Source organism: Rhineura floridana, chromosome 10 (genome assembly GCF_030035675.1).
Source record: "Rhineura floridana isolate rRhiFlo1 chromosome 10, rRhiFlo1.hap2, whole genome shotgun sequence".
NCBI classification, from domain to species: domain Eukaryota; kingdom Metazoa; phylum Chordata; class Lepidosauria; order Squamata; family Rhineuridae; genus Rhineura; species Rhineura floridana.
The window spans coordinates 84,419,699-84,433,965 of record NC_084489.1 but is presented as its reverse complement, the minus strand read 5'-3'; the positions used below and the strand labels follow the sequence as shown (position 1 = coordinate 84,433,965).

Here is a 14,267-nt window from a genome sequence, read left to right as displayed (position 1 = left end):
TGGCCTCCTTGCCCTGCTGCCGAACTCGCTCTGCTGCTTAACTCGCCTTGACGCTTCGTCAGCTGGGGCTCCCTCTAGCTTGTGGAGCTTTTGGCTCAGAGCGAGTTTGCCTTGGGCTGAGGGAAAACAGAATGTAGCTCAGCAGGGCTGCGTATATATTATTTTATTTATTTATTATTTTATTTATACCCCGCCCTTCCTTCCAGCAGGAGCCCAGGGCGGCCAACAGAAACACTAAAAACACTTTAGAACATCATAAAAAGACCTTAAAATACATTAAAACAAAACAACGTTAAAAACATTAAAAAAAACCTTTAAAAACATCTTTTTAAAAAAAGGATTAAAGATATTGAAAGACATATTAAAAGCAATTCTAACACAGACGCAGACTGGCATAGGTCTCAAAAGGCTTGTTGGAAGAGGAAAGTCTTGAAAAGGTGCCGAAAAGATAGCAGAGATGGCGCCTGCCTAATATTAAAGCGTATATGGCTTTTTGGGGTGGGGGTGAGGCAGGATTAGCAGGGTTGCTGTTTGTTTTTAGGAATCTGCTTACTTCCAATAACATCAAGCAGCCCCTCCTGCGTGTCAATTCTCTCTTGAAAAACTGTATCTGGCAAAGACGTGGATGCTGCGGTAATGCAGCATTGCCCTGAATTATAAAACAGTAAGCACAACAAATGCTCTTAAAGCACATTGTTTTTAATAATTTAACCTTGACTGTATCTGTCCTGATCCATAGCAATCTCCATTGCCAAAAGACACTACTAGCCCAGACAAGATGATGGCTGGGAGGGCTAGGACCATCAGGGTTAGTTTCATGCAGGAATTTGGTCAGGACCCTGGACAGCAACAATGATGCTCAGTCAGAAGGCGGCGCAAGAGGTTCAGCACCACGGTCAGCAATCATGCAACTGAGAACAGGAGGAACAAGTTGCTTCAGCACTGGTTTGATGCAAGTGCCAAAGCTTTATAGGCTGGCCTGGAGGATCAGACTGAAGCCCTACCTTCTGAGTGCTGTAATGTGCCAGTAAAAAAGTCAGCATTGGATGTAAACAGCAAGCACCCAGATGCTTAGATACTCACTGGTGGCTGAAGTTCCTGGTAGGGCTGCAGCTGTTCCCAAGGGCCCAAAGGGCAGCTGGGCTTTTATGCCTCCCGACACAGCCAGGAGCTGATGCAAGAGGCTGTAATATTAACTGCAGCCTCTCTCTGGAGCAAGGGTTAGGCAGGGGGTCCCAGTCCTTGCAGCATTTACCAGGGACTTCAGCTGTCTCAAAAGACAACAACCTAGAGGAGCAAGCAGTCAGATGCTCAGACACTCACTTCTAGGGCAGATCTTCTTCCACCTAGTGCTGCAGCTGTTTCCAAACCACATTGGATGTTGGCTTATGGTGAAGTTTTGTGCTACCAGGACTTATTTATTTATTTTATTTTATTTATTAAATTTATTAGTCACCCATCTGGCTGGTTGTCCAGCCACTCTGGGCGACGTACAAGATAAAAAACAATACATTAAAACGTTAAAATTTAAAACCATAACAGTAAAAACCTAACCCACCCCAAAATCCTGCCTGACAAGAGGCAACAGTGAGACGAAGGAAGGGCAAGCTGACAGGCAATGCTACCCGCTAGACGGGTAAGTAAGAAGGCAGTTTGGGCTGGCCAAGGGCAGAGTGAAGTTGGTGGGGCAGTGCCCCATTTGCCCAGCAGACCAACCTCCACTGGTGGCAGTGCTATTCGAGGAGGAGGGGTGTTATCCATTACTCAGGGTCTATAGGGAAAGTGCACCTTCAAGGTTTGGAGGTCTGGGTGTGGAATCTGCAATTTTTGATACCATTGACCTTGGTATACTTTTGGATAACCTTTCCAAGTTGAGAGTTGGGGACATGGTGATTTGGAGATCCAGGTTCAGAAAATGGTGCAGGGTGATTATTGCTTGGTTCCATAGTAGTTATCCTATGGGGTCCCATAGGGATTTCTCCTGTCCACCATTAACCCCATGATTTTAAACATCCACATTAAGTCACTGGGAGAGGTCATCAAGGGATTTGGAGTGAGGTGTCATTAATATGGATGACACCCAACTAAATTTCTCTTATTCCTTCATGTTTAGGAGGAGTGGTTGAATGCTTAATTGGTGCTTAGCATTGGCAATGGGCTGGATAATGACTAATACACTGAAATTAAATCATGACAAGATTATTTTTCTGTGGGTTGGTGGTTGATCTATTCAGTGAAATGATGTTCAACCTTCTGGATGAGGCTGTAGTCTCCTTAAAGGATCAAATTCATAGTTTGGGAGTGCTCCAGGTTTGTCACTGAAGACCCTGGTGGCTTCTGTAGCAAGGAATGCTTTTGAGTAATTTAGGCTAGTGTGGCAGTTGTGACCGCTCTTGGACAGAGATATCCTGGCCACAATTATTCATGCCTTGGTAATGTATTGGATTGACTGTTGTAATGCATTGTACGTGGGGCTGCCTTTTAAGACTGTTTGGAAACTTCTGTTGGTTCAGAATATGGCTGCTAGGATTTTGACTGACTGGGACTGGTAGTTAGGAACATATTGTGCTGGTATAAAATAACTTTTAGTGCTAGTGTTTATCTCTAAAGCCCTACACCATTTGGGACTAGGGTTGCCAGGTTCAGGGCCTGAGACTGATCCTGTATCTTTAGGAGAAGAGAAAGTCAGCCAAGTGCAGGTGTTCTTGCAACAGTGTAATGGGAAAAACCACAAGGTGGAATTCTCTCTTCCGCCTGCACAGCTTTTAAAGATACAGAAGACCTCTTGCAGGTTGGGCCTGGCAACCAAAAGGTCTTCTGTATCTTTAAAAGCTGTGCAGGGGGAAGGGAGAATTTCACCTTGTGGTTTTTCCCATTACAGGGTTGCAAGAAAACCTGCACATGGCTGAATTTTCCCTTCTCTTAAAGATACAGAATCATTCTCAGGCCCTTTGCCTGACAACCCTAGATACAGTATGTGCTCACTCGACTGCTTTGACCTGCGAAACTGGCATTTTTACAAATGCCACATAATGTCCATTCTGCAGTTGTGAGGAATTGATCCTTCAGTGTGGCAGTGCCTACTCTTTGGAACTCCTTGCCCATTGATATTAGATGCCTTTTTTTTTGTTTAGGCAAGCCTAAAATGTATAATTTTAAAATTTATATTTTATGCTATCTTGTCATTAAATGTTTGAGTTTATTGGTCTTTTAATGAATATTTTATATTTTATGTAAACTGCTTTTTGTTGATTAAGCAGTATATAAATGTTGCTATATAAATAAAAAGTAAACAAATCTTGTTGCAAATCTTGCTTCTCAAAGATATCTCTCCTAGCCTCTTACCCCCTGTGGAACCTTAAAAAACATGAAATGGGGCCCCTGTTTAGTGGGAAAAGGTGTGGATCCATACCATATACAGTAATACGAATCCTCCAGGAACCAAGCTCTTTAATTAGGCTTTTTTTTAAAGGTGGAACTGACAAGCTTTGCTTTGCTATAAACTTTCAAGCTTGTGCCTTTGCTTTAAGATGAAACTGACTGGCCTGTGTCTTGGCTTTGCTGTTAGTTAACTGACAAGCCCATACCTTTGCTTTAAGGTGAAACTGACCATCCTGTGTCTTGGCTTTGCTGTTAGTTAACTGACAAGCCCATACCTTTGCTTTAAGGTGAAACTGACCATCCTGTGTCTTGGCTTTGCTGTTAGTTAACTGACAAGCCCATACCTTTGCTTTAAGGTGAAACTGACCATCCTGTGTCTTGGCTTTGCTGTTAGTTAACTGACAAGCCCATACCTTTGCTTTAAGGTGAAACTGACCAGGCTGTGTCTTGGCTTTGCTATGGATAAACTTTCAAGCCTGTGGCTTTGCTAGGGTGAAACTGATAAGCCTGTGTGTTTCCTTTGCATTAAAGAGGTCTTCTGCTTTCTCCCAGGCCTGGGGAGAAAAGGATCCAATACAATTTGGAGGAGGAGAAGGAGAGGGAGGGGTGGATGGTGGGTAAATGTAAATGTACTGCCTTCAAGTCAATTCCGACTTATGGTGACCCTATGAATAGGTTTTTCATGAGGCTGAGAGGCAGTGACTGGCCCAAGGTCACCCAGTGAGCTTCATGGCTATGTGGGGCTTTGAACCCTGGTCTCCCAGGTCATAGTCCAACACCTTAACCACTACACCACACTGGCTAGGCATCCTTTAAAGCCCCTGTTGAAGCTGCCCCTACCATCTATGAGTGGATGTAGGAACCTATCCCTGTTCTTTCCATGTTATTCCTACCTCTGGTACCAAAGTTTCTGTTAAAGAAGGAATGTCCAGGAATGCATCTGCTTTGTTAACCGAGGGATTACTGTATTTAAAACACATTTAAATTACATGGCTTCCTCCAAAGAATCCTGGGAACCGTAGTTTACCAGCACCCTTAACAAGTTATAGTTCCTAGGATTCTTTGGGGGAAGACATATGCTATCAATGTGAATCAAGTGTACTTTAAATGTATGGTATACATATGATCTTAGTGTCTAAAGAAAGTTATCTGCAGATCTGAGAGGATCTCCTCCCCACTCTCATTTCTCTTTTGGGGGAAAAAAAGGTTTGATGAAGCACTCTCCTCATTACATTATTCCCTTCAAGAACTTCCTTGCTTTTTTTTTTTTTTAAAAAAAGCCTTTCCCCTTTTATCTTTTCAAAAGATGTGAGGAACAAATTGCTCAAAGCCTCTAAGTGCCAAACCAAAGGCAAGTTCTACTGTGTAAAAGGCCACTTTCTCTCTGCTCCCCCCATGGAGGCCTTTAAGAGCTCTGGGGTGGGGGGAAGGCAACTACCAAAGCATGGTTATTACTGCTAATAAATAACGGCCTCTATTTTGCAGTCCTTGCCGGAGCCAGCAGATTTCAGCAAAAACTAGAAACTCAGGCAACAGAATGAGTTAGTGTTGTGCACCCTAAATATAACATTTCAGCTTCTAAACATGACTTCAGTACAATATCCAGGCTTCGCTTAGAATTCAAGAAAATAGAAGACTGGAAATGATACTTAAAATAGATTAAACAGATACGGTCAAAAAATACACCCCTGTCTCATACCCTTTCCGATTGGGAACCAATCTGTGAGAATAGGGGTGGAATAAATGTATGGTGTGTATGTGGCCAGAGTGTGGCCAGGAGATAATTCCAAGGGCCAGAAAGGCCTGAAGGCTGCATTGGGTCCTTGGGCCTAAAGTTCCCCACCCCTGATTTAGGGCCTTAAAGGCTGAAACCAACACCTTGTTGCATGTTTTTCATGCATAAAGCCAAGCTCCTGCCCCCAAGCTTTCCTCAAAAGTTGCAACGACAGCTGGTGGGTCCATGTCAGTGGGGCAGTGAAATCCACTCTGGGCTTTAGTCTGGACTTTCAAGGATCTGTCCAAGGTGCTGAAGCAGATTCCACTGCCCCACTGACATGGATCCACCAGCCACCACTGAATGACAGAATAACACAGCTTTTGCATCTCTTTTTAGCTCATATGCAAGAGGATTAGAGCAGGTGAACGAAGATCTGGATTGCCTTTCGGTCCAGGCTGTTGGATATCTGTGACATTTCAGATTGCCAATAACAGCCGGCTTTGAAGTGCCTCACTGGGGAGGGCAAACAGCTTCCTTCATGCTAAACAGGTCAGCAGTGAAGAAGCAAAATGTGTAATGCATTGGAAACAACCCCCCCAAAAAACCCAGATTCATTCTAAAATTGCAGAGATGCAGTTGAGTCAGTGACATTCAAATGCAAATTTGAGGGATTTAAAACAGAAAGCAAATAGAAAGGCACATTCCAAACCCATTCGGATGAGTAACCCGGAGTTTAGCAAATGTAAACCACTTTTCATCTAGTGTTTTGAATGTACACTATTTTAATTCAGAGGATGGCTGCAGTAATGCGTGTTGAGCAGGCTCCGTGCGGTGCATCAGAGAGCACTCCCACAGGCCTCCCAAACAGCATATTGGATTGTGTGTGTGTGTGTCTACTTTCAGAAGGCGGGGGCACTCTCTGAAGTCCTATTGCACCCACAGAGTTCCATGTGTGGTTCTTAGGATCAGGGCTACCGGCTGCAAAGGAGAGGAGGGGTTGTAGCAGTGGTGGATGGTGGCTCCCTATCAGTGGGGCAGTGGAATCTGCTCTGGGGTTTTAGTGCAAACTTTCAAGGAGCTCCTTGGAAGTTTGGACTAAAACCCAGAGGGGATTGCACAGCCCTGCTGACATGGAGCCACTAACCACCACTGGGTTGTAGAGGGAGGAGACTAGGCTCAGTGGGAGGAGATTGGGGAGAAATTAGTTCAGTTTGCATTTAAAATGAACCTACCCAATTTGTACTTCATAAGCTGAGAAGCAAATGCCACACAGCTATCCTTTGAAATCCACACTTCTCTGCATTTTGTGAGGCAGTTCTCCAGCCAAGAAAAGAACATATTTTAGTGAAAATACAATACAAAACTACATTAAGGTATTTGCAAAAATGCCAGTATGGGGGGGGGAAGTACACAAAAGTGCATGTATTAAAAAATGTGCATGAAAATGCATAAGAATTTGCATGTGGAATTTTAAAAGAAAAAATGGCAAACTGGTGCAGAATTGGAGTGAACTGAAGGTTGTAAAAATAAGAATTGGTCTTATTTTGGCAACACATTGGAATTCCCTGCCTATTGACATAAGGCAGACACTTTTGCTGTACTATTTTCAGCAGCAGGTAAAACCTTTTTTGTTTAGGCAAGCTACTGACATATGTAAAGTCCTCTTTAATAATTTTCTGCCCTTTAATAATTTTCAAATGCATGCTCTTATTAATGTCTAGAGCATGGTTGAAAAATAGTGGGAGAAATTTTTGGCACTAGCTCTCTTTACTGAAAAGACTAGGGCTGCTTTGCCTTCCTATGATATCCCCAGAACTATACGAAAGTGCAATTGCACAAATCCAGTCCATTTGTGTGGGTCCAATAGGAAAGACTTCTCCCATTATTATTATTTATTAGATTTATATCCTGCCCTTCCTCCCAGTAGGAGCCCAGGGCGGCAAAGAAAAACACTAAAACACTCTAAAACATCATAAAAGACATTAAAATAGATTAAAACAAAACATCTTTAAAAACATATTAAAACAAAACATCTTTCCTAGGAGGATGTGCCCATCATTTTCTGTTGGTTTCTAGCCACGTCCCAAAGGGATCCCAAGTATTTTGTCATTGCCTTGCAGTAGACTCTTTTTCACAGCCAACAGCAAACTGCCTGCCTAGTCAGTTAATAGCAAAAAGGAGATTAACTAAAGTGGTCAAGTTGGCTGCCACCTGCACTTCTGTGGAAGATGATCCTTGTTTTTCCAGGTTTTATTGGACTTTAGTGCCTTGCAAACCTCTTGATATAAATTGTTAATGCGGCAAAGAGATTACAGGTTATTATTTTTTCTTCCCATTCACAGCCTCCTTCCTCTCTGGAAGCATTTCAAGGCATGGGTAAAAGCCACTTTGTTTCAGACATGGATAAGAGTCCTCTAAAAACCTCATGAGAGCTCAATTATGAATTGTCGTCTTTTGCTAAGCACTCTAGTAATAATCCAGCTGACGGTTCGGGACCCAAATGCGGCCCTCCAGGCCTCTCTAACTGGCCCTTGGGACTCTTTCCAGTCAACACCCCCGATCCCCAGGCTAGAACCCTCTCTGGCCTTGCTCTCGCCCCTCCTCGAGTGTTTTTGTCAGGATCAAATATGTCAATCATCTGTGAAAATGTTGCTTTCCTGGATAGAGGATAGTGAGATGGGTGTGGGGTACACTTAGATACTTCTGGCCTTTACTGTACAAAGTTGAGAGTCATCCCTGTTGCTCCACCCACTTTGCCTCTGGCTCCACCCACCACTGGCATGTGGACCCCAGAAGGTTGCCCATGAGAAAGGTTCTCCATCCCAGCTCTAGGTCCCTCTAGGGGGTGGGTGGGGGATACAATGGTGGCTGGTGGCGCTTTCGCCAAGTTTTAGTCTAAATTTTCAAGGAGCTGTCCAAGGTGCTGTGCAACTGTACATGCAGACCATGATATAGCTTGTTTACATCCCCTCTTTGGGAGTTGTTGTAATAGTAGAGTGGTTAAGAGCAGTAGTGTAGTGGCAAATTCAGAAGTGCAGAGTCCCTGCATGATAGTTGCAGCCATGCCCCCTCCTTTTTAGCTTCTGGGTTGAGAATGAGATCCTTGTTAATGCCTTCATCCACCATAACAGATGTTCCTAGGAGTCACTAAATATGAAAGAGAAGTGTGTTAGCTACTGAGAAGAATCTTCTCAGTGGCTGACTCACCTCCTTTCACTCTGATTGGCTTCAATCAGCAGAAAAGGACAAGGAAGCATGTTAGAAGGCTCTTCTCAGTGGCTAACGCTCTCCCCTTTCATGCCGATTGGTTCACAGGATGTTGGAGTCTTAGAAACCCTGCTGGGACCCTGCTCCTAAAAAAGAAAGTGGTCTAAGTCCCCCCGAGACCCTGGATGACTACACCTCCGGTTAAGAGCCTGAGCTATGAGCCTGGAAGGCCCAGCTCAAATCTCAGCTCAGTCACAAATATATCTCTGGGTGGTCTTAGGCACAACATTTTTCATCTGAGTCTCCCATGTGAAGTATAATGCTCCTGGTTAATATTTCAGGATTGTTCCAAGGATTAAGGTAGGTGAAATGCTTTGAAAATGTAAACTTGTGCTTTTTTAAAAGTCAAAGGAAACATTAGCTCAGGATTTGGGTCTTCCACATAACTTTCATTTTGGGAAATCAGCTCCTCGGCCTGATTCTTGCCTGGGACAGTGGTTCAAGGCATATGTGTGTGTGTTTGTGTGTGTGACTGTGTGTGGCTTTTAGCCCCACTCCCCATGCTGTGGCCTTGAAGTAGATTACTCACCCCCAGAAAGCTGCTATTAACCACACAGAGGATGACAGGCAAAGTAAAAATTTTAAGCTTACCATTTTTCCCTGTCCATGGCTAATAGCAGCCCCAAGGGGGCAGTCTGGATGAGGGCCATGGTGCAAGAGAAATGGTTAGGCATCCTCCCTCCACAGCCCTGATCCACATTCCTCTTGCCCAAAATCAAACACACACAAATTATGTTGGGACCTCCAAACACAGAACTCCAACATTAACACATAGTTTGTCCTTGCTTGTTCAGAACACTTCAGATACATGAGCGTAAGTCATCCTTACAAGAGCCGTCTAAGGAAGGTCAGAATTATATATGCCACATTGCAGGCTAACATCAGAAGAGTGTGGCTGTTGGCTCAGGCCAGTGGCCAATCTAGTCCAGCATCCTGTTCACGCTGTGGCCAACCAGATGCCCGGATGGGAAGCCCACAAGCAGGACTTGAGCACAAGAGCACTCTCCCCGCTTGGGATTCCCAACAGCTGGTATTCAGAAGCTTATTGCCTCCGACAGCGGAAGCAGAACATAGCTATCATGGCTACTAGCCACTGGTAGCCTTATGCTCCATGAACGGCTGAGAGAACTGTGGCTTGTTGCCAATTTTAATATCAGAGGTGGCAGGGGGACCTTTTTCAGCCTAAGAGCCTCATTTCCTAACGGGCAACCTTCTGAAGGCCACATACCAGTGGTGGGTGGGGCTGGAGGCAAAAAGTGGGCGGAGCAACAGGTGCTATTCGGACCTTTATACAGTAGGCTACATGAAACCAGAGTCGTTCTATAAACACTCTTGTGTCTCTCCATCCAGGCAAGCCACAGGCCCTGTGTTCAAGTACACGTAAAAGCACTTGAAGAGGGCTTGGAACAGGGCCAATGAGCGAGGTGGCCTAATGAGGGAGTATGGCCTCGGCAGACTCCCAAGGAGCAGCCTGGACTAGGGATGGGTGAGAACTTCTATTCGGTTCACACTGAAACTTGCCCTTTCTGAAACAATACAAGACCGGAGCCTTCTTCAAAATTTGCATTTGTCAGGATTTTGCAATGCAGGTCTCCAGCCTAGTAATGTGTAGAAAAAAACCCATGCCTCTACTAGGATAAAATGTCCATAAAAATGCACATCTTGGTGAAAATAACATACAAAAATGCATGTTTTTAGGGAAAATTGCTTTGCAAAACGTGTATATTAGGCAAAAGTGCACACAGGTGTGTGTATGGTAGGAGAAATTTGCAATAACATGCTGACAAATTTTCATGCAGACTATAAAAAAGAACATTTGCAAACTAGGGTGGAAACATGGAGAACTGCACTGAAGACTAGAAAAATGAAGGGTATAGAATTATGCATGGCAAGGAGAAAGCAGATTTTTTTCTTCCTCTGTCTCTCCTATACCACCACAACTCATGGACATCCAATGAAGCTGATGAAGGGAGGATGGAAGTTCTTGGAGGATTCAAGACAGACAAAAGAAAGGATTTCTTCATGCAGAGCTTAGTTAAAACTATGGAATTCGCTCCAAGAGGCAGTGACAGCCACCAATTTGGATGGCTTTGAAAGAGGATTAGACAAATTCGTGGAGCATGAGGCTATCAGTGGCTACTAGCCATGATGGCTATGCCCTGCTTTCACGGTCAGAGGCTGCTCCAGATACCACTCACTGTAAACTAGGAGGGGAGAAATTGCTGATGCTCACTCCTTGCTTGTAAGCTTCCCATGGGCATCTGGCTGCCCACTATGAGGAAAGGATGCTAGATGGACCACTGGCCTGATCCAGCAGGCACTTCTTATGTTACCCTGCACTGTGTTATGTGCAGTACAGTGCCTGGGACACTATGTATTTTGGACAGTGGTCTGTTTTCTATGCTTTTGGACACCTCTTAAGAAACTGTAACCAAATTTTGCGTGATGGTCCCTGAGATCAAGGAGCAGGTTTTCATCTATGTTCAAATACAATTGGATGCCATTTTGAATCAAGATGGTGGACTGAAACGTTCCAAACTGCACTGATTTTAATCACTGGTTTAAAAAGAGCACCAATCTTTTGATTTCTTTTTCTGAGTATGAGGCTGCTGGTATTATAAACGTGCTTTGCAATCATAGTAGTCCAGTGCCAAGAAAAGTCTGGTAACCACTTTCCTAAAAGCAGAGTTTAAGCACAGCACCTTTCCTTACCACTTTATTGTTTGCTTTCAGCAATGGTAGCCACAAAAGTAATCCTCCTTCCCTCCCATCCTAGTCCTCCATTTTGAGATGGGGCGGCGGGTGGAAACACATTCTGAGATGAGCCAGTAATAGGGTAAGGAAGCAAAAATATTTACAGTTCCAAGTCTGGGTAAATAAATGACACAAGATCAAAGTCCATGAGAAACAAGATGGGCTCCCTGTCTGCTGTGGTTGCGAGGTGACTGCAAGAAGCTTCACATTGAGAAACGGTTGTCGGTGGAAAGGGGCGGGCGTTAGTCAATATGCACTAGGTGCTCTTTTCCAAAGAGCAGCCCAGAAGGTTCCAGAACATTTACAACAGGGCAGTGTGAAGGATGCTGGCAAGGCAAGTGAAGGCAACCAAGCCAGCTTCCTCCTCTTTCCATTTGAATCATGTGCAAAACAGGGTCATGAAATGAAAGTCCACGTGTGATCAAGGGCGTACAAGTCTCACCTCCCCCTCTCCCCACTTTCTGTCCTCTTCAGAATCTTCATACTTAAAGGGTTTGCAATATCAACAATTGAGATACATGAAAACAGTGATCCTTCCACCAGACTCAGTTAGTAACATCTGGGTGTGCGTCAATGGACCCTTGATTCCCCAATAATACATCTAAAACAAGGGTGGCCAACTTCTTCAGCCTGGGAGTGGGAGTGGAGTCTCCCCATCCAAGCTGCTCAAAGACCTCCTGAGGATGTCATCACCCAGCCCCAACCTCCAGAGAAGGAAAGTTCAAGCCTTGTTGGGGACATCCAACCCACCCGCGAACCCCCTGCCGAGGTTGAACAACCTGCTGAATCTCTTCTTCTCCATCTAGCAGATGCTCTCCACACCAGGAAATGGAAGACCTCTCATGGGAGGGATGCTTGTCGGCTGAAGATGGGGAGGCAGAGTGCAATGTAGCTGGTTCAGAAACAGTATGCAAAGCACTGCTTTTCACTTGGGGAAGGGCTGGAACTGCACTTCACATGCTCTGCATGCAGAAAATCAGCCCTGGCATCTCCTATTAAAGGTCTCTCGCTGAGAGTTTCTGTTGGTCAGAGTAAGCATACTGGGCTACCTGGACCAATGATTTCTTTTTTCTACCATCTAGAAGACAGTATTTTGGCTGTGCCTTTTGGGACCAAGTTAAGCTTCAGATATAATCAACAGAGCATGCAGGAAGATTCCACGCTGGCTCTGGAGTTGAGATGACTTTCTGAGTTCTGAAGTTTATCTGGAGAGAAAAAATAGCTTATTAGGGTGGGTCAGGCCTAGGGAATGCTTCTTCCCTCAAATGATCTCTTCTGAGCCCTTTCCCATGAAGGTTCTTGGCTGATGAGGTCACAAGACCTCCTCCTTTTTCACTGGCTCATTTTGTATCTGTTGGTGAAGCCTACTGATGGACCTCGCCAAGCAAGGCCTCTCTCATTCATCATGCACAAGAAATTCTCTTCCATCCACAAGTGCTCCAACCACAGTTGGAGACCTGGGAAGAGCAAAATAGAGAATCCACCCAGATGTGCCTCTTCTCATTCAGAACATCTGGCTTCCAGTATTTTGTCCAGGTTTGGCTGACACAAGAACGTTTTGTCTTTGAAAAAGCAGACAACCTCACACTTGTCATTCTTAGTGCAAAGTCCTGGCTGGCCCCATCTTTTCTCTCTTGCCTTCCATCCTACCCATTTGTCCCTTGGTCATTCACCCCTGGGTCTCAGACCAGAGACAGGTCAGCCTGGAAGCTGGAGCATCGGCGGGTCTTGGGGCTGCACTTGGTCAGCATGGAGATCTGGGTGCTGAAGTTGGTTCCGTTGCTGCCCAAGGATGGATGGTGGTACTTCATGTCAGAGCCCAGGAACCTCTCCATGTGCCACCTGCGCCACTTGCGCTTCAGCTCAGCTTGAACCTAAGGAGGGGGGAGGGGATAAAAGAGCAGATGAATTGGGATAGAAACAAAGAGAGGACTTGTGTATTGTGGGTGTGCTTCATGGAGCTGTTCTAGACATTACATTCATCATGGGGATGCTAATCCCTGCAACAAAGTTCCTAGCCATGTCATTTAACACGACTCATACTGTGACTCCTGCTGACCATATATTGCATTTCCCTGCCCCCTCCCACCACCCAAAGTCTGTCTTTCATGCTTTTTTCTTCTTTTTTGTTCTTTATTACTTTTAATTTTTTTAATTCTCTTTTTTCCTCTGCTTATTATTTTCCTTCCTTCCTTCTCTCTTTCTCTGCCTCCGTCTGCACTATACAAGCAGTATTATGCCGCTAATGGCTTCCCCCACAGAATCTTGGGAAGTGTTGTTTGTGAAGGGTGCTGTTGTTAGGAGATCCCCTATTCCCCTCACAGAGCTCCAGTTCCCAGAGTTTTCTGGGAAGAGGGACTGACCGTTAAACCACTGTGGGAATTGTAGCTCTGCGAGGGGAACAAGGGTCTCCTGACAACTCTCAGCACCCTTCACAAACTACAGTCCCCAGGAATCTTTGGGAGAAGTCATGTCTGTTTAAAGTGGAATGATAGTGGAAGAAATTTATGGTGTGAATATGCCCCAGGCTCATTGATTTCAGAGGGTCTACTCTGATTAGGAGTGAATTAATAAAGGCCCCATCTGTACTAGGTATTTACGGCAGTATCATACCACTTTAAACAGTCACGGCTTCCCCCAAAGAATCCTGGGAACTGTAGTTTAAGGGTGCAGAGATTTGTTAGGAGAGCCCCTATTCCCCTCACAGAGCTATAATTCCCAGAGTTCCCTGGGAAGAGGGACTGACTGTTAAACCACTCAGGGGACTGTAGTTGTGCCTTTTAGATTATAAGACTATGGGCATGAGACTGTCTCATTTTTAATCTGTGTAGAGCGTGTATGTGAAGTCCTCGCTTTGTCCTCTGTTTCCCCTCCCTTCCTCTGTTGTCCTCACTTTATTTTTTTTTAGATTGTATGTCTTTTTGGACAGGGACTTGTTATTATTGTTTTATTTTATGTACAGCGCCATGTGCATGTGATGGTGCTATATAAAAAAATGACAACAACAACAATATTAATGCTCAGCAAACAACAACAACACTATCCTCATTTGGTCTCTGTTCCTTGTTTTGGATCACTAACAAGGAAACTAAAATTTCTGAAAATGAACTACATATAAAAACATAGCAGTAATTATAGAAAAAAGTCC

The 14,267-nt window shown here is 44.5% G+C and overlaps 1 protein-coding gene across 1 annotated transcript in view; it reads right to left on the bottom strand.

Moving 5' to 3' along the window:
* Positions 1-10,738: 10,738 nt before the first annotated feature.
* Positions 10,739-14,267, bottom strand: part of LOC133365212 (vasoactive intestinal polypeptide receptor-like) — a 150,612-nt gene continuing 147,083 nt past the window's right edge. The window contains exon 13 of the mRNA XM_061586768.1: positions 10,739-12,993. Coding sequence (XP_061442752.1) covers positions 12,802-12,993 — 192 coding nt within the window. The 3' untranslated portion in view covers positions 10,739-12,801. The remainder of the gene's footprint in view (positions 12,994-14,267) is intronic.